Here is a 22,394-nt window from a genome sequence, read left to right as displayed (position 1 = left end):
AGCATTAAGGGGAAGGTGTCTGTTGGATGAGGAAAGAACTAAAATAATTCTGCAATGAATTGTGATCTTTTTGCTGGGATGGTTACCTTTTGTTGTAATTGTTTGGGTGTTTTTTAAATCATCAAATTTGAAATTCTGGAGTATTAGTGCCTCAGAGTAATGAGCTAATGCCTGTGTCAGACAACTAAAACTTTAATCAATGCAATAGTAATTAGTCTTAATACACTAAACATTCGAGGTGGTACTGCTTATGTTAACATCTTTATATTGTGACAATGTATTTTTAACTACAGTGAAATTTAGAACCAAAAGTCACCGCTAAATAATCTCTTTGCTCTCTACAGATTATCTGGAAGCAGACACTTTCTGTTTCACTTTGTTCCTCTGCACTGTAGTTGAAGCTGTAATTTTATCCATTATAATTAAAAGGAGCACCGAACGAATATTCTCAGATCTGCAAATGTCTTGATTGCCTGCATTAAATATTAAAAGTCTGACTTTACTTAAATTAGCTTGCTCAATGAGTTTGACACAATTTTTTTATTATTACTTTGGCATGCAATTTTTAAATTACTTTCTGCTATACTGTTGTTCTGTTTATGACACTTAGGACATAAAGGGAAGAGGAAGTAAAAGTGAGTGTAGTCAAAAGGAGGTAATCTTCACAGACTGGCAAAACTGTGGACTGCTTTTTTTGGGTTTTTTTTTAAAGCAAGGTAAAGTTATACAAGAGCAACGGTTTCTGTACAGAACTGCAGTACTTTCAAATGCATATCTCAAGTTATACTTAGCTGCTTTTCAGGAGGGATGTTTATACTGGTCTGAGGCGCATTTTGTTCTGTGTTCCCTAAACAATGGAACTAACTGGGAAAATACAGTTTCATATTAATAGAGAAAATTGGTTTGGGATCTTGGCAGCCTTCCTCTGCTTCCTTCCTGTTGCCATAGAAATGCTGAACTATTAGCATATTTTCTTCTAAAATTCACACAGTGATTTGGGAGAAGAACAGACTACAGATCCCACCACCATTACCACACATGCCAGTAATCCTCCAAAAAGGGGCGTGTCCTTGACTCGGAGCCACAGTATGGGAGGTCCTCTGCAAAACATTGATCTCTCCCAGAGACCGTCTCATGGCATTTCGACAGTTAGTCTTCCCAACAGTTTGCAGGAAGCTGTGGTAAGTCTAGAAGCTGCATATGCAGTTGAGAGAAGAATACTGAAAACAATGAATTTAATAATATTCTACTAGTAGCATTCTTGTCCATTTGCAGAATGGGAATGACCAAGCATATTTTCACCTTCTAACAACTGAAAAAAGTCTTAATTCAGTTAATCTAAAATTGCTTTCCAATACTTTGTCAAACAAACAGTTCTACTTGATTTGAAATGGTCTCTCTAACAGAATGAAGCTAATCTTTGTCTTTCTAAAACTGGAAGTTCAGTAGTAAAGCAATGCCAACAGCTGAATAAACACAATAGTGCAACACATGACAAGATGGAAAGTTGGTTCTGTTTCTGTGCATTTACTTGTACTCCTACTGTATATTCTGTTAGGCTTATCTGTGGAGTGGATGGGAGAAGGTGAGAGGCAGTATTGAGACTCCTGCCTTTCTTGTGAAAAAAAGTGTTTCTCCTCTCTCTTGATACTTGTTATTTTCCAGAGACTGCCTTAACATGTGAAGTCACGATTCAGTTCCACAGCTCATGTAATTACTGACATTTCTCTTCACTTTCCACTGCTGCAGGCTTGGTACTGGCTACCAGCTTAGATAGCTTAAAACTGCACAATTGGCAACAAGTTCTAACAAATTAGCATTTTTTTTCTTGCTCACATAATAGGAAAAGCATAGGTGATTGTTCTTTAAAATTAAGAACTCTCCAACGGTAAAAACTGGTGATGCTGTTAAAGTTATTGTGCATTCAGTAGCTCCAGAGCTTCTTCCAAATGTCAAAAGAAACTCTGCAATGGAAGTTTTCAGGGCAAGTAATCCTGAAAAGTATTTCTGGAAGAAAAATCTTCTTTGGTTTCATAAAAAACAAAGTCAAAAGCAAAAACAAACACACCCCCCCCCCCCAATAAACAACCAAACAAAAATCCACCCCAAAACAAATGAAACAAAAAAAACAAACCAATTTTTTTTTGTGCATGTTCTGTTTTTAGGATCCTTTAATAAAACAGCAGAACCCTGCCCCTGTATCTGTACCCTACTTGAGCCCTTTGGTACTGCGTAAGGAGCTCGAATCACTCCTGGAGAATGAGGGAGAGCAAGTAATTCATACATCCAAATTCATCAATCAACACCCCATAATCTTCTGGAACCTAGTCTGGTATTTCCAACGATTGGATCTGCCCAGCAACTTACCTGGACTCATTCTGACGTCTGAGCACTGCAATGAGGGAGTGCAGGTAAATGGCATCCTCGTGTTAGATCGGCGGGTATTACCGTGAGCAACACTGGGAGCTGGGTTCCAAACAACTGCCTAAATAATTCCTGAACAGCTGAATATGAGTTCTTGGGTTTTTATCATACAAGTAGATAAGTTTGTTTCCCACAAGGATTCTTGAAGGGAGATGTGTGAAACAAGTCTTCAAGTTCTAGTCAAGATGGTCTCTACTGAAAAGCCAGAGAGTGAGATTCATTGAAGAATAGGAAACAAGATGTGTCTGCAAAGACCTCAAAAACTGTAATATATTGCAGTACACAGAGTGAGTTACACACTTGAGTTTATAATCTTTAAAGTTACTGGACAGTATTTTTTTTTCTCTTCCAAGAATAGGTTCTGCTATTCAAACTCCGAGTTTCATTACTACATGACTAGAACAAAAGAATGTAGAATAGATATATCTTTTGAGTATTTTGCCTTTCTAATTTAAAGGAGTAGATTGAAACCTATATAATTTTTATGAGTAGGTACAAATTGAAATTAAATATGTGTTTGTATCTGGTGCATGCCAAAAAATTAGTATTTTCCTATATACTTGTACACACTTCACCTTTAAATTCTTTCCCTCGATTTTCAAAAAACACCCACCTAGAACTGAGAAAAATTTTCCAAGAAAAGAAGTTGAAGACAATACTAAGGAAATCTAAAGCATCCTGGAAAACTGCAATGCATTAATAGGGAAAACAGCAAGATGGGACATAATGTCATGTAATTATTACGTAAATAGACACACTAAGTGAGAAGTTTTTCTTGCCTCGTAATTCTTATTGTGTTAGTAATTCCAGAGGCACTTAATTTTATAAAATAATTATATGTGTTGTTTTGAGCACCATATATTTTTAATGGAAATAAATAGTTCATATTTGTATTCATATGAAGATTCTTTCTACTTTTTGGGAAGGCTAATACGTAGACATGCATACCAAAATGTTCATCAGGTCAGAAAATATTGCAATATGGTATGATTAGTAGTACAAATCAAGTACTGTGTCTGATGCACAAAAGATATTTCCAGATAAATACTCAAAAATATTTTCTTCAGATGCCTGTAGAAAACTAAATGCTCTTCATACATTAGGATAAACTATAAAAGATAATTAAATACTGAAGTACTTATAACTACTCTGGTTGAGTGCAGTTTACTGTAGAGGACAACATATGCTCCTGTTTGTTAGATTCAAGTTAAATAAAGTTAACCTGCTTTGGTCACAAAAATAGTAAAAGGGCAGGAGTTTTAAATAACATAACACTGTACTGGTGTTTTTAAAATGTATTCCCTTCCCTCATGTGTTTTTAGCTTCCTTTGACATCTCTTGCTCAAGATAGCAAGCTTGTATACATCCATCTTCTGTGGGACAATATCAACCTCCATCAAGAGCCCGGGGAGCCCCTATATATATCTTGGAGAAATCTCAGTAAGTAAAACAAATGCTACAGAAAACAGAGGAAGAAGAGACTATGGAAAGAAACGATTGGTTTATAGTGGCTGAAGCGTACACAACCCATCAATCTGCAGTATCTTTTTTAGTATCTGAAGCATATGCAATCCCTTAGGTACTTCGCATAGTCTGGGTATCAAATTAGTTGTGAAAATAAGTTTGATCTGCTCATTACCTGTCATACACTTACAAGAGGAGAGGAATTGCTGATTGTTGTAGACGTGGTGCTAAATAACTCTCACTTGATTTGAGCGCCTTAAGTTCCACTTCAGTTTCACTGCATTATCTGGTAATAGCTATGCAGGCATGTACAAGAAGGCTGAGTTACAAAAAAGTATCTTTTGCTGCTGTAAATGAATGAAACATTACCAGTCCCTTTAAAGGTACATTTGGCAGCCCTCCTGACTGTCAAAAAGTAAGATAGAAGAAAGCATAAAACCAGGCAGACTGTTTATAAGAACTTAAGGACTTCCTTACTTCTGATAATCAGAAAACCTTCTAATTCCATCTTTTAACTTTTAAAAACTATGCTAAAAACTATGTCATGTGCTAATTTTGATTCTAAGGGATTAAAAGGTGTTTATTGAAAAATGTCCTTAAAATAAAGAGACTGATCAGAAAATTACAGTTAAGAGCACAGAACAACATTTGTTATTTCCCTCAGATTCTACAAAACATATTGGTGTAACCACAGTAGATGAAAAGCATCCCCAAATCATCTAGCCATGAATGAAGATGCATAAATATGTATATATATTGTTTACAAATATGTATATATTGTTTACATATATAAATATGTATTATATTCCTTATATATATGTATGTATATGTATGTATATATATATGTAAACAAAGGAGCAAAGAGCCTGTTTGAGATGTGGAAGAAAAATAGACAGGCCATACAGCAGTGTCAGAAAATATTCTGAAAACACAAAATTACATTTGTAAAGTATCATATATGTCAATTTGATGCAAGCATCATGTCAATGTAGTGAAAATTACTAGACTTGGTCTGCAATTCATTTACACACCATGTACTCACTGCCTAATCTGTAAATTTACTTCTTTGCCAGTACATGGACTTACTATTCCTTCATGACACTGTCTTCTAGAAAATAATAGTTCAGTGTTGTTCTGAGTGTGGCATTTTAAGTGACAAATCATGATGGTAAATGTCTTGGTCATTTTCTTTCCGGTTTGATTTGACTGTGCATTTTCTATTTCAATATATATCCCAAAGTTATCAGTTAATTGTAAGTGGCTTTCAAGAAGGGCTTTGATAAGAAAAGTTTCCTTGCTAAGAAAAGTGACACTTCTGTTTCTTTTCCTTGTGTAACAATAATCTTCTTGCAGTGAACCTGATTTTTAAGTACAGAAATAAAACTGAGCTAATAAACCATCACAGGCAACATCTGATGCTGGGTACTCTTCAGTCTCATGTATTTCTCTGTCATGTTGGACCTCTTGCACATGGATACTTGATGCATCCCGTAACTTCTGGATAAAGTTACTTCAGAGTGAAGACTATAGGTAGACAAGGTCCTTCCATGATAACAAATTTCTCTAGATTGAGTAGAGGTTCCCCATGTGTATCTCACCTTTGGAAATACTTCTGCTTATTAAAGGGAAAAAAAATCTTTACTACTGTAATAGTCTGTATGTTTCCACTTCCCAGATTCTTCTGAAAAGAAACCCTCCACACTGGCAGAAGATCAGCAGGCAACAAACACATTGTTAGAGAGCATCAAACTAAGTATTCAACACAATGATGTTATGAAGCCAATCAACCTCCTCCTACAGAAAGTTAAGCCAGATGTGAAACGACAGAGGTGAGGGTATAATCTCTTCTTAGTTTTTACCCACTAAAAATTAAATAAGATCAAACTGTGTACATTTCATAGTGATAATTTTATAAACACCTCTGGGGAAGATTCCATTTCATTTGTGCCCACCAAAAACTATGTGTATTTTTTTTTACACCTGTGTTTTATGAACAGATGCACTCTATATGCAGATGCATAGTTCATCCAGATCAAATGGATGAATGTGATACTTTAATAAAAATGGACATTTTGCAATGAGTGAGAAAAATGCAGGTATGAATTACACAGATTTTGATGTTGCTCCAGATCTAGCAAATTGATAAATACAAGTGTCCTGTTGCAGTGTGTGGAACATTCTCCCTAGTTATGTCTTCTGAAATTCTAGCAATCTGGAGTACTGGCTATGAAAAGTGGATGCAGTGTGAGTCTCAAAGAGAGGGAGATGTGTAAATAATTCTTTTATTTTGTAACCTGCGCTGCAGTTCAAGGATGGCTTTGTACAAAAGAAGAGACTCTGAAGTAAATTACAGTCGATACAAGATGTGTTTGAAGTTTGTCATACTAAGTCATCTTTGTTTCTGTGTTTTGTAGTTACTAAAAAGAAACAGAGAATGCTCTGCTCAGAGAAGCATTTTTATAACTTTGACAAGGGGAAAAAATAATATCTGATTATTTAATGATACCTGTGTCTGAGATTGACTATGACATTCTGAAACAAAAAACAAAAGTATGGATGATCTGAAAGAAATCTATACCCACACATTGCTTCATGGTCAGGCAGAAATTAATTAATAATAAAAAAGTGGGTAATTTAATATTTCTTGTTTATTAGCATTTCTATGGCAAAGGAATTTTTTGTAGAAAATGTAACTACTAGGATTTGGGAGTAATGTGGCTTTCTGCATCAAGTAAAAGTATTCAAGCATTAAAAAACCTTAAGCTAGTAGTCATGTAGATTGGTCACTTTTTTCACAAGCAAGGTTAACAGAACAGTTGTAGAAGCTACATAATGGAAGTCTTCAATATTGACTTTGGAAACAGGATAGTTGAAGCTTTCATTAATTCAGCCTTCAAAATATTCCCTTAGGAGTTTTTACAGGGAAATTCTTTTCCTGTCTCTGGTGTCTCTTGGAAGAGAAAACATTGACATTGGTAAGTAAAAAATACTGTGAAATACATAGTCCCTGTGGATATTTTATGTGAAAGCTAGTGTATAAAATCTGTTTCTAAGATTCACTTGTGTTTTAGTGAAAAACTGCACTGTCAGTCTTTAGGTGTTGCTCTTATGTGAATATAATTCAGATGGAACCATTAATTTTGACTTTGTTTGAAACCAGTAATGAGTTATTTTAAACAAAGAGTATTTGAAGAGCTTGAAATTGTTATTCTTCATATCTGAAAGCTTGTTTCCAGTCTTGTCCATCTTTCTCTGACCCACATATCAGACTTAGCAACCTGATATCAGACCTAGCAACCTGATATCAGACCTAGCACCTGAAATCAGACCTAAGACCTGTTATCTAAACACCTGATTTCCCACCCTCTACTCATCTCTTCTATCCTGTCTTCTATTTGGTACTACACAATCAAAGTGACTCCGTTATGGAATGTGATAGGGGAACTACACTGGGAACAGGCAAATGGAACTTCAGGAAAGAAGCAATGGGCATCCACTGTGGTGTGTTGTGGTGCCACGCCGTCTTATGGGGATGCTTTTCAGGTCCTCTGAGAAGGTGTATTTTGAAAAAAAAAAAAAAAGAAAATCAGCATCTAGTTAATGAAGATAATTTTGTTACTATATAAAAATCACCAAAAGCATTTTATAGGAATAGTAGTGTGCATTGTACAGTGTTTCTTAAATAATCTCAATTGTGCTTTTGCTATTTCAGAGGTCTTTGATAGTGAATACAGACTTGCACTTAAAAAACTACCAGAGGAAATTCTTGAAAAGATGCAGAGAATAGATGCTCCACCAAGCAGCAGGGTTGAGTGTTGCAGGAAGTGGTTTGGAGCACCTTTAATATAAAAACAAGGAAGATGCGCACCGTACTTCGGAGAGACAAAAGCAGAGCTGAACAAACCGAAGAGCATGGTGACATAGACACTTTTGAGTCTCTCTCATATACACTTTTGAGTCTCAAAAGGTATTAATTGAGCAATTTGTCAAATTAGTTTCATTGAACTGCAACATGTATTCTTCTCATTCATCTCACGGGCACATTGTAAAATTTGTCAAAATGTTTTAAAATTATGGGTTTATTTCAGTGGTTGATATACTTTTCTCCTATATATATTCTTTAATTTCCTCAAAGTTTTCCTCCATATTATCAAGTTGTTCAAAAGGCTGATGATGAAACAGCAATCTATAGTTGGTGACTTTCTTAAGGGCCACCAATATTGGTGTATTTTAATGAAGTACTTTTCCAGGGCTCAGATTCCTCAATGCTTCTTTAAAATGACCTTTACCTAGAGAAGAGTCCTTTTATTAATGTGTAATATGGTTGTATGAATGTAAATATTTGAAAACTTGGATTGGAAGCTGCAATGCAGTTGCTTTCATCAGATAGTACATTAAATTTCATCAGACAGTACATTAAATTGCTACCCTTCTCCTGATTCTTGTCCCAGTCAGTATTCTGAATTACCTTTGCTGACCTTTTTAAAGTGTGTATCTACAGCTGTGAGTAAACAGAGACTTACACTCAACTTTCCTGTATTCTCTGTCTGATAAACTATAAGGTTCTGTAAATGTACTGGCTGCTTTCTCCAAAGGAGGATAAGCTTCTACACAAAGCAGCTCAGAAATGGATGGCATTCTAAGAATTATGTAGGAAGCTCAAATGGTGTTAGAATACACAAAAGAGTTGTCAACAGATACTGCCTGAAAAAAAAATTATGCTTTATACTATTTGCATGTGTGTTTAAGAGGTGTCCTCCTTGAATTCTTTATCACCCTCTCCCTTGGTTTTATACTAGCCTGTGGGTTAATTATTTTGCACTGATAGTCCAGATTCAATATTTCAATTAAGATGTATTTATAAATGTGGTCTTCAAGGTGTATATTAGCAGAAATGAAGTGCTTATGTGTATGATCTGAAAATATGTATCCATCTTTTGTATTGCTTCTAGTAGATAAGACACTTCCTCACCTCACATATTTAATTGACTACAGTAGTAGTAGTCTTGGCAAGGAAAGCCTGGATACTGGTCAACAGTGTAAGTGTTTCTGTTACTTGAAGAATATGATAAGATTTTTTCCAGGTTTTTGCTGAAAGGTAGTGGTATGGCTTTTACAATGGAATAATTCATAGAGAAAAAAATATATTTGTAGCATGTAAAAGGAGCATAGCTTAAAATACTAATTGCATCTAGGTATGAATGTATTTACTTGATACTACTTTTAAAACTTTTCATTCTTCAAAATGATGAGGGATGAAGATCTGTCTGGAACAATTTTTTATATGAAACAATAAAACCAACTTTTTTTTCATGAGGTGAAAACAAGGGAGTTGCACTATACATGACAAAATATATTTACATCATAGACTGATGCCTGGTATTTTGTCTACAAGTGCTGATCCTAAGTTAATATGGGGATATTACCTGGACAGATTTTCTCCTGATAAAACTGTTGTGCTTTCTCAACAACTAAAAGCAAGAAAGCACGCAATAATTATTTTTTTTTTTTATTCTTTGGGTTTATGCAGTTGCTTGCTGATGTCTGACCTACATCACAATTCAAGAACAGCCCTTGATTCTTCATCTTTTCCTCTCTTCTCCAGTTACGTAATTGACATGGTTCCATCCTTCTAAAATACAAGTCTATCTAAAGCATTGATCCAAACAATTTGATATTTCTACAAATCAAAGCCAGCAAATTTTTCTGTGTAACTCTATGCATTATTTTTCAACAGACAGCTACACAAAGACCATTATTTTTGAGTATTAAATTGACAAACCATGTGATTATGTGATGCAACTTGCGAGTAATCAAATTTTAGTCACTTTAGTAATTTTAAAATTCTCACAACTCAAATGACAAGGAAAATCTGTGTAGTGAGTGCTGTTTTAGATACGTGACATCCAAACAGTTTTAAAACATAGTAAATAATATTGTTATGAACTAGTTTCTGGAAACACATAATCTTCATTTCCAAACAACTTTCTCATCTGTTGCTGAAAATATGGACTAATTAAGGGAGTAGTGTTGTAAAGACAGCAAAGCAGATTGTGTCACAATGTCTAGTGTTAATTGTCCAACCTTTCCCAGCTATATACACTAAACAAACAAAAAAAAAACCCAACAAAAGTAAAGCCAGAGGAGAAAAAATCAGCTGCAGAATTGGAGTTGCTTTGATTTGCTTCTTGCATATTGGCATTTTGTACACTACAAATTAACTGCTATTCCTGGTGTAGGCACCTGGATTTCAGAGTGGTAGAAGTCCTGCATGTAGCTACTTGAAATCTTGAATCTGCATATTGGAATTGATTCTTTAATATAGAATAAAAAAAAGGAAAACCTTCTCCTTTCTATAGGGAGTTCTTAATGCTTAGGTTCTAGAGTAGCTAATTAATCAGTTGGTTTTTTAATATAATCCATAGCTCAGATGAAAAGGGAGATACCTGAAAACAATTTGTTTTCATCTAGGATGCTTTTATTGGAGGGGGAAGTAAGTTTCACAAAATCTGGCCAAAAGTAACCAGGGAAAAATTTCAAAATATTTTTGTGAGTGTATTGCAAACTTTTGTTCTTCTGAAAATTAGGCACTAAAGGCACACTTCTGCAATTTAGTTGACAGGATGAACTTCTTGAACTACATGGGGATGACTTAGTAACGTACAAATGCTTCTAACTTGTTTGACACCCAACTCCTAGGAATCGAAATTTATCTGAATCCGTTATACATTACTGATCTGAGCAAAGTGTTGTGGAGGACAGATGAGGATAAGCTAGATTTTGGTTCTGTTTTTCTGTCAATATAAACAGAAAAAGTAGCATTTTGCTCACTTGTGAAACGCTTGCCAGCACATACTCTTTCTAGTACCTCAACAGCCAGTGTTCAGGAGATGAGTCTTCTGTCTATATATTTTGTAATTGCCACATACAGCCTGAGGAAAACATTTGCAGATCAGTCAGCACTAACTTCAAAACATGCAATGTGTGGAAAAATGAGGGTGTAGAGCAACCTGATAACAGAAGTGGATGCAAACAATGAATTTCAGGTATGCCCAAGAACTTAGAAAGTTTGTACTGGAAGAACAATTATCAGAGAAGCTTCCTTGAATTGTTTCCGTAAGGATGTTGAACTGCAGCCAGTTGTGCTAAGATACTATCTTGCACCTTTCCCCCAGCTTTAAATCAGTTACATATACAGCTTGTGAACTCACAGGCGAAGAGCTGGGTTTTTTGTGGAATTAAAACAACAAATGAGGTCTTAAAAGTTTAAAATCAGGATTCTTAAGTTAAAAAGATTTTCTTTATCAATTACATTCTGGCACATCACCAAAACCTGACAACTTTGAAAACCTTTTAGGCCTAGAAGACTGATGTGGCTCCAGTGTTGGGGCAGTAATTGGTAACAGCTTTTAGATGTTACTAGAAGCATCTGTATGTTACTTATAATCATATCCTGTCTTCAAATTTTATGTAACTTAAATTTAGACAATACAAGTTTAGACAATACAATTGTAATGGAAATACTTTATTTACTATATGGGTTTCCAGCTAAATCAATTTTGCAAGTAACTTAGTCTTGTTCCTGGTGGAATTTCACATTGGTTAAGCTCAAGCTACATTGCACTTGTGAATGAGTAATGTTCTATTTTAACTGTGAATTAATGGCTTTTTGTATTGCTGCAGCTAAAAGAATATACCTTCCATTGAGTTTACTGCTTTCCTTGAATAACTGCAACATAGGGGATATTTTCAAAATGTATATTAAATTAGATAATAGAAATTATATTTTTAAAACAAATTGTTAAAATGTAAGGAACTGAAGAATCCACTCAGTAGTTTTTTCTTCTTAATTCAGCAATTATTTCAATGCAGATAACTCCTATTTTATTTACAGTAAGCAGGTAATCTTATTCACATAATTGTATATTTTCAGCAAAAGGGTTCTTTTTTTCTTTCAACTAATAAAAATCTTAAAATGCATTCTGTATATCCACTTTTCACTATGTATCGTTTTAAAAACAAACACCCTTTTAACTTGTAAGAGTTGAAACTGAAAGGTTGAATTGGATTCCAGTTCTGTAGTCTCCTGTGCTGTATATTGTGATGCATACATGAGAGGATCAGATGGCATTTTTATTTGATCTTTCAGTCTGCATCAACCAATGGTGCAAATAAAAGGGATAGTTTCCTGTTGTTTAGAAGCACATTAAACTCCTATTAGGAGCTTAAAATAAACTATATTGTAACAAGGATGAAATGATGTAGCGTGAATAAATTATGAATCTCTTAAGTGAGCTGGGAAGCTTAATGCAATAAAATTTGCACTGGTTTAGAGACTGTTTTGAACTGTTGAAAAATGGCATCCATTTACTGTGCTTTGATTAACAATTGTTTCTCTGTAATATTTTTGTACATTTGACAAAAAATGAGTTTAAAAGGGCACTCTATATCCTAAATTCTGTATAGATATTCTAGACTAAGAAACAATTTTTAATGTTGTTCCCAAAATAAAGTATATATGCATCCTGTGTAAAAAATGTGCCATTGTTTAGCTTTTTTCACCTCTGGAGTTCAAATTACTGACAGAATTTAATCTTTAAGTGTAAATTCAGCCTATCGTTCAGCAAAAGACTTTTGAATCTCTTTTTGGGTAATTATTTCACAGTACATCTGTGGCTTCTGAATGATGGGAAAGAGCAGAGGCAGGGGAGAGGAAAATAAAAAATGGGACTCACCTGTGCAGATGTGGCTTCTAGAGAGCATGGATGGCTCTGTCGCTCCTTCAGCAAGCACTGGGCAACAGTAGAGGTAAGAACAGGTGAAAAACAGGCTCAGACAATCTGTGAACTCTTGTTTGTAGGAAAAGCATGGCCTCTGGCTTCCTGAGGATAGCTGGTGCTCTCTGCAGCGTATTTGTGGCTTTACTTGGGAGAACACTTCCCAGGAGTTCTGGTTTCTCAGTGGCTCCGTAAGGGATCACAGAGTGATGCTTTCACCTGATGCATCCTAGCTTGTTCAAAACATTGGTGGACCTCTTGACTCATAACATAGTTGTGGATTACATGTAGTTTGCAGGGGTTTTCTTTTTAGTTTGTTTTGTTTTGGTTTTTTATGGGGCAAGGATAGGAGTGAGGCTGAGATGAAATTTAAGTAGTAGAAATTGCCAGTGCCTCAGGCCTTCACCTTCACAACTTTCAAACCCCCTCATGTATGGCAGTGAGTTCATTAATCTGACAGAAACAATAATACAAGACCCTAAAAGCCTTTCTTGGCTGATGAGAGTGCTGTGCATAGCACAGATTGATAGCTTGTGGAGCAGATTCATAATAAGCCCATTTTTCTAGTCCTATTTTTAGACAGAGAGCTGAGGAACAGTTAGTCTTTTGGATTTGTGTATCTTGCAAGCATCACACTGGTTTTCCTTGTTTTCCTCTGCTTTTGTCACTGCTGACTTTTCAATATTGCTCTTTGCTAAGAATGTTACCCTGTCTTAACATTTCCTACCCTTCATGTGGCCTGTTGAGGGAGGAGACAGAAGAGGAAGAATGCTGTACAGGAACAAAAGCTTCCATTTGAGGAATCCCCAAAGAAGCATGAACACAGGGTTTGAAGCTGTAGAGACAAAGGAACTGCTACTTCCTCTGTCAGAATCTGGTGGGAAATTTGAGGGAATGTGATGGTAAAATAGCAGAAGGTGCTTGCTTCAAGAAGCTCTGATGCTTCATGTGTTCAGAACAACCTTGAGTGCAAGTTCCCTGCTAATAATAATAGTTACTTCCATCTCTGTAAAGACAAACTTCTATTGTCTGCAAAGAAAAGGAAGAGCCAACTTGCCAGGCTGGAAAACTGATAGAGTCCAGAAGTAATCTGAAAGGTTTTGCCTCTGTGTAGGAATAATCGCATATGCCAGAGCAGCTGAGCAGGAAAGGCCTTGTGTTCCTGGTGGGCATCAATCTGACCCTGAGACAGCTCTAAAAAGTGCTGACTTGACCAGTCTCTGTCCTGCTTCAGCAGGTGTTTGCACATTACTGTTTTCCAGAGTTGCCTGGAGGAGACTCAGTGGTTCCATGGAGTTGGGTGGCAGACAGAATCTGCTGGGAAGAACAGGGGCTCACTTCACCTAGTTACAAGAGTAGCTCAGAAGGATGGTCCAACATTTTGTTTAGGTTTCTTCAAGATGCTTTCCTTTGCCATTTTTTCCTCATTTGTTTTCTGTGTCACGCTGTCTAAATTCAGACCTTGCTGGTTAAAAGTAATTCAATGGTGTGTGTATTCTATTCCTTTGGTTGCAAAGAGGTGAAATGGCAACCGGTCAGGTTCTGACCAGGGTGCATTACTTGCCCTGAAACTTAAGGTGTGTCTGAGTTTGCAGCCAAGCTTCAGACTTGCAGGAAGTCTGCCGTTAAAGAACAGAAATCCTGTTGAAACTGCTAAGACGTGCAAGGAAAAGCTGCAATTCCCAGATAGCACTCGGCATTGTGTTTAGTATCACAGGTTTTGAACTGCTGTTAAGCAGTTAAGGGACTATTGCAGCTGCTGGCCTTGTGGTTTTACTGCAGTTCCTACTGCATGAGGGCAGAGAAAACATGCTCCTTCTTCATTAGCCTCTTTCGGATTGGCCATTTGAGTCGTCCATGACCTAAAGCCATGGTCAAAGCAGGTGACTGGGAAAACTCAGTGTGAGTTTAACAAAGGCAAATTATGCCAGGCTCAATTGGTAAGTGCTACAGAAAAATAGCATGTCAAGAGAGAGCAGTTTAGTTCAGCTGGATGTTGGCAAAGCATTTGACACTGGTTCCCATAGCCACCTCCTATATAAATGTCAAGTATACACTGGATGGGGGTGATCCGTGAGATAAGCAGGAATCATCTCATAGGTGATCAGCTTGTTGTACTGAGGCTGGCAGCCTGTCCCAAGTGGGGCCCCCTAAGGATCAGTACCGGGCTCCAAGTTGTAACATCTCATTGAATTATCTGGATGATAGGAGCAAAAGCACCCTTACCACGTTTGCTGTGTCACTAACTGATGTCAGTTGAGGAGGACATGGGGGCAAGGAGAACCACCTTTCACAGACCTGAACAGGCCAGACAAGATGATCTTTCAAGGTCCCTTCAAGCCAGGATTGTTCTTTGAGTCTACAAGTCATGCCTAATTTGGACCTGAAAGCCTAAAACTGCAGAAGGAAGCAACAGATGATGTACTAAGGCAGTTCCCGGAAACAAGTGAGGGAGAAGAGTGCAGAAAGGATTTTTTTGCTACTAGTGATAAGGCCATGTATTCCCTGTGTGACAAGGCCACTTATCCTCAAAGCTTGATAAAAACAACCAGGACTCCACTGACCTTTTCCACACAATCATACAACTGGGTATTAGTTGCAGTGCTTTAGATGAAGACGCAATCACAGCCTATATAGCAGGACAGGTCATACAGAATAGCCTGTACTACTCTACTTAGTAGTAGCCTGTTCAAAACATTCTTGTTCTTGTCCAGGACACGCCTCAGTGCTTGTACACCCTGTCCAGAGCACCTCTTAACTGTGTGCAAGTGTATTTTACTAGCATTAAGAAGTTAGGCAGTGTTATTTCCCTTCTGCAGACTAAAATTCTTAGCATTGTGAATTTATTGAGTGTTACTCTCTTCCCCGCATTTTCTCCGCATTAATTTTTGCAGCTGAGTGACGTGGAGTAAAAGGCGACCTTTTCATTTAGTGAAGCTCAGGTTTAACAGGGCCTATGGATCTTCACTATTAAACTGTGGGCAACGAACATGGTCTCCATTAAAAAAATACATTGTAAAATGGTACCCTTTTAAAATTTTATTGACCTAGCCAGCATTATTTAACTCGTGCATAACCACAATTACCATCCCTCTAACTTTTCTGATTAGTTGTCCTTCAGTAAGTCTCAGTTCAGCTGTGAAAGATGGCTTAAAGCTTGGTAACTGCTTTGGCAAAGTCTCTTGGTCCAAGGTTCCACTGTACCTAAGTGCTTCATGGCAAATTTTGCCCTTGTCAGAGATGGGTATCCCAGTATCCTACAATAAATTTCAAGGACCGCAGGTTTGATCCTTCCATGCCCCTCATGCATGAGCAGCAGATCTTGTCTTCTGCAACTTTTGATTTGTTAGTCCAGATGTTTCATCTGATGCATTAAAATCTGCTTCTGGCCTGGTGAGGCCCCAACTCAGAAAAGCCTTGCTGCACACACAGGAATAAAAATCGTCCCAACTTCTTAGGATGCAATGAAGCCTGATTTACTAGAAACACTCAACAAAACCAGAAGTGGACCCAAATTACTATTTAAAGAACAAAGACAATTGATTTAGCTGCAGACCACTTTATCATCCAACACATGAATTTTTGAGTCAAATTCCCACTATCCTCACCCAGTAAATAAAGGCCACTGCAGTTTCTAATCCCCAAGTCAAATTTTCAAGTCAAACCTTTAAAAGGTGCCTTCTCATGCTCAGTACCAATTTCAAGAACAATGCTCCAATACATACAGAATCACAAGCATCTCATGTTTGCAGTAACCCAAAAGGATCAGAGAGGAACACCAGGGCTCTTTAAAGGACTACCCACCACTAAAGCTTTTGACTAAGCATCATCCAGACATGCCCAGAACTCTGGCAGAGGTTTATGGCCATTTCCTGGGGAACCAGTTCCAGTGAGCATCTGAACTGCACTTAATTCTGCCAAGAATCAGCTGAAGGTGTAAAGTTTTACCAAGGTTATACTCAATATCAAAGTGAGTGACACAATCTTTTCATAAGAGAACTGCATCAAGACCATGGTTTGTGGTTCTAGTTTGCTGCGCATGATGCAGTAGTCTGAACTCCTGTTCAAGAAATTGCAAGTAACAACATGTACTACAAAGTCTCATACAGAAAGTTTACCACCAAAGGAGTTTATTGGTTATTAAATGTAAGTCTTTTTAGTATTGTGCACAACATCTTTACTTCTGACTTGATTCAGACTTGGATGTAGAAGCTCTCAAAGAAGAAAGCCGGCGCCTCTTGGCAATCTGCTCCTGGCGTTTCTCCTTGGCTTCCTGAAAGGCATGAAGTACAGAGATGTTACACATCAAGCACTTCAAAACATATACCAAGAAACAAACCAGGGAAAATGCAGCTTGAAGGAATGAATTCTATAAGTCAATAGCGCTAAATAATTTCCCTTCTACAGCTCAGAATTCTGCCAAGTATCCAAACCAGCACAGACCTGTGTCTTTGCACTGTATGCAAACACCCAAAACTGTTACACTGCACACCAAAATATGTCACTGTGGACACCCAAAATTTTAGTTAAGAAACTGATGTAGAGTTTCCAACACATCAAAGGTGCAGCTCTCAGTTTCTATCTGGAAGTAATGAAATTCAGGAAGCACTGTGCCAAATATTTCAACTGTACTGCTTTCAGTATTGCTTCAGCAGTCACTGCAGTTTTAGGAGCAAGGGCAAACACACTAACAAATACGTTCTTGCCAACTTATCCTCCATCAAGATCAAGCATTGAGTCTGATTTCTCCACACTACCCCTCAAATGCTTGGGCATCTTGAGGTTAAACCTGAATTAATTTTAACTAAAATAGCTATGGAAAAAAATATCCTCAGAGGCCCTAACTGTTAATTTTCTTCAAAAAAGGCTCTCAAATTAGTGAGCTTGGTAATTTCTATTCTCTATGACAGAAACAGAAGAAATATTCCAAAACCTCAACTGACCAGCTATGTTTATACTCATATTTGGGCACTTATATTCAAAATTAGCAGGTGCAGAGCAGCCGTAGGCATAGGGCTACTTTGCCATACAGTCCAATTGAGTAAATCCCTTGATTCTGGAGCTATATTCCACACAGCTGAGCTAGAATGGCAAACCTACCTTCATCCTCTTGGCCAACAGCTTCGCGTACTCGGCAGCTTCCTCCTTGTTCTTCTGAGTGCGCTGCTTCTTCAGGGCGATACGCCGGCGCTTGTGCTGCAGCACCCGAGGAGTCACCAGCCGCTGGATCTTGGGAGCCTTCGTTCGGGGCTTCTTGCCTAAAAAGCACTGGGAATCAGCCAAATGGCACAGAACCTTCCAAAGGGGCCACAGGCCTCATCCAGACAACTTTAGAGTAACTCTGATTTACTATTACAATAACACGGTTTAGAGTACTACGCATGACAGCAACTATACAAATTTCAGCACCTTCACAAATTTTACAAGAAAAATTATCAATTATCACCAGACACAGCATTAACAATATACTGTCTTAATGCTCGTGGACTTACTAGAAATGAAGTGAGAATTCCTAGCTTCTCAACAGACCTGTGTCCTTTAACTCCCCCCTAGACCTAGATTTTTTAATAAGAAAGGACTCCATTATATAGCTTTCAGAATAAGCCTTGTTTCCAGCACTAAAAAGACATCTACAATTTTACTTAGGGGTTTGACATTGTTTACCCCAGAAAACAGATTACCTGCCCACAACGGGCAAACACACTACCACACATATCTTTAAATAAAATTTTACTAAGCCATCCTGACAGACTAAGTCATACACCACAGTGTGATGCCCACCTGTATCGTATTCTTTAATGGATAAAACCATTTCCTATGATGTTTTCCTTTCCCCCCCAAACTTTCACAGTACACAAGTCTAATTATATTCTTCTAAAAATCCACTTCCCCCCCCCCCAACCCCAAATTAAAAATCTTACACTGCAATACAGAGGCAGTAAGGAAAGCAGGGCCCTGCCAATAAGACCTCATTTCAGACTGCCTGGAATGAGTAGATGGGGAAAAAAAATCTTAGCACTACACTGCCTTTGCCCCCCACTACAGAAGTTTTAATAACATTCCACCTTGTATTACACTTTCATTAGCAACTACTTTTGGGTTATAATTAGAAACACTAGCGAAAGAGTCTATTAAACTTTAGAGAAGCATTACAAAACATAGCAGAAGGGTGAAGGAAATGAGGCAACCAAGAAACTGGTTTTTTTCCACAAGTTATGGCTGACAAAGTTTAAATATAGTGAGTGTCAACTTCCCAGATGCACTACCGCCAGAGCTTTGTCCAGTGCAGTGGGCTGGTCAGCTCGGCAGGAATCCCGAGGAGCTGTACCAGTGGGAGCTCTTACCCTCTTTGTTCAGAGGCTTCCTCACAACATACTGGCGAACATCATCTTCCTTAGAGAGGTTGAACAGCTTGCGGATCCTGCTGGCCCTCTTGGGACCAAGACGACGGGGCACAGTTGTGTCAGTCAGCCCAGGAATGTCCTTTTCACCTTTGGGAATGTAAGTTTAAACACGCCGATTACTACACTACTGAGCACCAGGTTCATAAGCAAAACCCTGCGTTTAAAATACGCAAGAATTCAAGGTAATGCTAGGTAATCTTTGGGGTTCAGCTGTCAATAGCACCACCCCAGCCACTCTTAGCTCCTTTGACACCATCAGATTTCTGCAGCAACAAGAAGTGCTTCAGTAACCAGTTTTAGCATTACAAGAATGCAATGCTCTCAGGACTGCTAAGATGCATTTGTGCTCTGAAACTGGGACTGCCATTTCCACTCCACGCAGCTTACCAACCACTATCAAGCAGGCTCCTTCCAGGTGTCTACGTCTACCTCTGTACTGGCTGTTCCACTCAGACCCTTACCCTTTTTCACTATGACCAAGTTCAGGACACTCAGGTTCGCATCAACGATGCAGCCACGGACAGACTTGCGCTTCCTCTCGCCGGTTCTCCGGGGGCGGTAGCAGGAGTGGCCCTTGCTGAGCAGAAGGCGGACACGCCCGTGGGTCAGGACACCCTGCTTCATGGGGAAGCCTTGCTTGTCATTGCCACCGCTTATCCGGACAACGTACCCCTGCAACAGGAACACTTCTGAGTTACTCACGTCCTTATTCCCTCAAGCAGTAGATACCACAGTAGATACCGCATGGAACAACGGAGCAGCATGTCCATGATACAGCTGGAGTCACTGCTACCAGTAGTGCATGCAACTTTAACCAACACCTCTGAACAGCTCAGCAATTTCACTCTAAAAATGTAAAAAAGTACCTCTGCATACCAGAACTTACAGTTAGTATGATTTATATCACTTTGAAGTTTTGTTGGAAAGTAGCAGCACAAAACCTCTTACCATTATTTAGCTTTTCTGCAACTGTAGGCTTAAATAAAGCCAGTTATTGTCACAAACTGAAAACACAGTAGTGTCTAGAGTAGTGATATACAGGAAAAAAGTTTGACCACTTTCCTTGTGAAGATGGCAGCAGAAAAGATCACATTCTTTAAGTTCAGCTGCGCAGTCCATATTAGCACTAATATGGACCAAGCCCATCCACCAGGCCAAACATGTTTTTTCTCACACATTAGCAGCAGTTTAAACAAAATCAATTCTTAACAACCAGCAGCTTTATACTGCAGATTTAACCTGTCCTGAATACCAAAAGACAGCACTCCAATGAAGAGCAATAAGCTGCTGTGAAGGGGAGCTGTGAGAAAGAAGAAACTAACCACAAGGTTTTAAAAACAACCCCCCCCCCCCAATTAAGTTAAATACTGGAAGAGGCTAGCCTAAGCAGCAAGGTCAGTACACACACAGCAAGAGAACCTGTCAACTTGACCACCAAATGCACACCATACACATACTATAGCTGACAAGTGCATACTGGAGAAATTTTGTATTTCAAGCTCCTCAAATACAACTCTTACACATTCTTCTGCACTACTTACCTTCCACTCCTCACCAAGGGAATCAGCCAGCACCTCCGTGGCCATTCGTTTTTCATAAAATGTCCTGAGCTTACGCTCATCATCTACTTCAATGAGCTTTTGGCAGCCAGTAGCCGGAAAAGAGATGTTGAGCTAACAAAAAAAAAAAAAAAAAAAAAAAAAAAAAAAAAAAAAAAAAAAAAAAAAAATCTGGTTGAAACTTCTCAGAAAGATTTTAACAAAAATTATAATTCACCTGATGGTTAGAGCTTGCCATTCCAAAGCTGAGATTCCCCAGCTGCTTACACAAATGCTCACCAGAAAAACCTGTCACCAACACACTTGGGAGAGCCAAGGCAAAGAGGTCCAGGTTCCGCCGCACAGGGCTATATACAACTCCTTCAGTCGCAACTGATTTTATTTCAGCTAGAGGTGGATCAGAGAATGCGAGCAGCAGAAAACTGCGTTCCCTTCTTCCTACAAATCCCTCACAGCACACGCCGCATGAAGACACAACCGCAAGTCACTGCAAGGGACTAGCAGCACCTGCTGCGGGGACCACTCGTACCTCCCGGGGGCCGCCGCAGAGCGCAGCGCTGCACGGCCGCCAGCCGCCACTGCCGCGGGCACAACGCGCACGGCACCTCCCTACCGGGCCCTGCAGTCGCCTGCACAGGCCTCTCACCCGCAAAACCCCTTCCGAGCCAAGCGGCTGCTCCGGAAGCCCGGCGCTCCGCAACTCCGCGGCAGCAGAGCCCCGGCCGAGGAAACGGGGCCCGCAAGCAATCCACTCCCATCCGCCCCGCAGCTGCACTCCAGCCCCGCCGCCGGGGACCATCGGCCACCGAGAGCGGCTCTGCGGGCAGAGCCGCCACCATTTACGGCGGGGGAGGCCAAGCCCCCCTGCCCAACCGCGGCCCCGGCCCGGTGCGGCCTCACCTTCATCCTGCTCACGTCTCAACGCCGCGGGAAAAGGCCGCAGTTCCGCCCGCACTTCTTACATACACCCAGAAACTCTCGCGAGAGCAGTCCCGCCCGCGCCCCACGTGACCTGAGCTGACCAATGCCGAGCGAGACTTTTACGACGAGGGGCGGGGCCAAGAGGAGCGGGCGGGGGCGTGGTCGCGGTGCGTGGCCAGGCCCCGGCGCTGCCGCGCGCCCGACTTCGGGCAATTGGCTCCTGCCAGGGCCAGGCCCGGGCCTGTCACCGGCTTCGTGAGGCGCCGCTCGCCAGGGAGAAAGCGTTCCCTAGGAGCGGCCAGGAGGACAGCAGGCAGGCGCTCCGGGGCTGGGAGCATTGGCACCTGTAAAAATAAGCGCCATCAATACGCGCCTCACCGGCTTTCGAGGAAGGCGCGTTTTTTGCGCGGTATTAGCGCCTCCCACCCAGATGGGCTTCCCGGTTCCCTGCCGGCCGTGTCCCGCACTTGCTGCGCATGGGAGCAGGGGCGTGCGGGGAGCGGCCGCTCCTCTCCATCACACGCCTGGAATTGACACGGTGTCCTTTGTCCAGTTCTGTCCTCCGCAGCACGAAAGAGACAAGGAGCTACTGCGGAGGGCCACAAGGATGATCAGGGGTCTGGAGCATGTCTCTTAGTTGGAGAGACTCTGGGAGCTGGGACTGGTTGGTGTGGAGAAGACAAAGAGGATCTCATCAATACATAGGAAAATCTCAAATGTGGGTGCCAGAAGATGGCGCCAGACAAATTGCAGTAGTGCCCCGTGGCACTGCATAATGTCCCTAAACTAAAACACGGGAAGTTTCACGTTAACGTGAAGAATTTCTTTACACTGAGGGTGGCAGA

At 39.7% G+C, this 22,394-nt stretch overlaps 2 protein-coding genes across 2 annotated transcripts in view; one reads left to right on the top strand and one right to left on the bottom strand.

Annotated features, from left to right (window-relative positions):
• The window catches only part of DENND4C (DENN domain containing 4C), a 52,184-nt gene extending 39,773 nt beyond the window's left edge, over positions 1 to 12,411 (top strand). Inside the window, exons 27-32 of the mRNA XM_058823251.1 lie at positions 992 to 1,181; positions 2,166 to 2,411; positions 3,747 to 3,864; positions 5,564 to 5,717; positions 6,799 to 6,863; positions 7,601 to 12,411. Of these exons, the coding sequence (XP_058679234.1) occupies positions 992 to 1,181; positions 2,166 to 2,411; positions 3,747 to 3,864; positions 5,564 to 5,717; positions 6,799 to 6,863; positions 7,601 to 7,737 (910 nt within the window). The 3' untranslated portion in view covers positions 7,738 to 12,411. The remainder of the gene's footprint in view (positions 1 to 991; positions 1,182 to 2,165; positions 2,412 to 3,746; positions 3,865 to 5,563; positions 5,718 to 6,798; positions 6,864 to 7,600) is intronic.
• Positions 12,412 to 16,764: 4,353 nt separating this feature from the next.
• On the bottom strand, positions 16,765 to 21,628 carry RPS6 (ribosomal protein S6). Its single transcript, XM_058823543.1, has 6 exons — positions 21,529 to 21,628; positions 20,611 to 20,742; positions 19,531 to 19,741; positions 19,010 to 19,156; positions 17,766 to 17,923; positions 16,765 to 16,938 (listed from the first exon to the last, which is right to left on the bottom strand). The coding sequence occupies exons 1-6, from the start codon at positions 21,532 to 21,534 to the stop codon at positions 16,843 to 16,845; spliced, it is 750 nt and encodes a 249-aa protein (XP_058679526.1). The 5' UTR covers positions 21,535 to 21,628; the 3' UTR covers positions 16,765 to 16,842.
• Positions 21,629 to 22,394: the final 766 nt, after the last annotated feature.

Source organism: Ammospiza caudacuta, chromosome Z, assembly GCF_027887145.1.
Source record: "Ammospiza caudacuta isolate bAmmCau1 chromosome Z, bAmmCau1.pri, whole genome shotgun sequence".
In the NCBI taxonomy this organism is placed as follows: domain Eukaryota; kingdom Metazoa; phylum Chordata; class Aves; order Passeriformes; family Passerellidae; genus Ammospiza; species Ammospiza caudacuta.
Note: the sequence above shows the minus strand (reverse complement) of the source record. Positions and strands in the feature narration are given on the sequence as shown.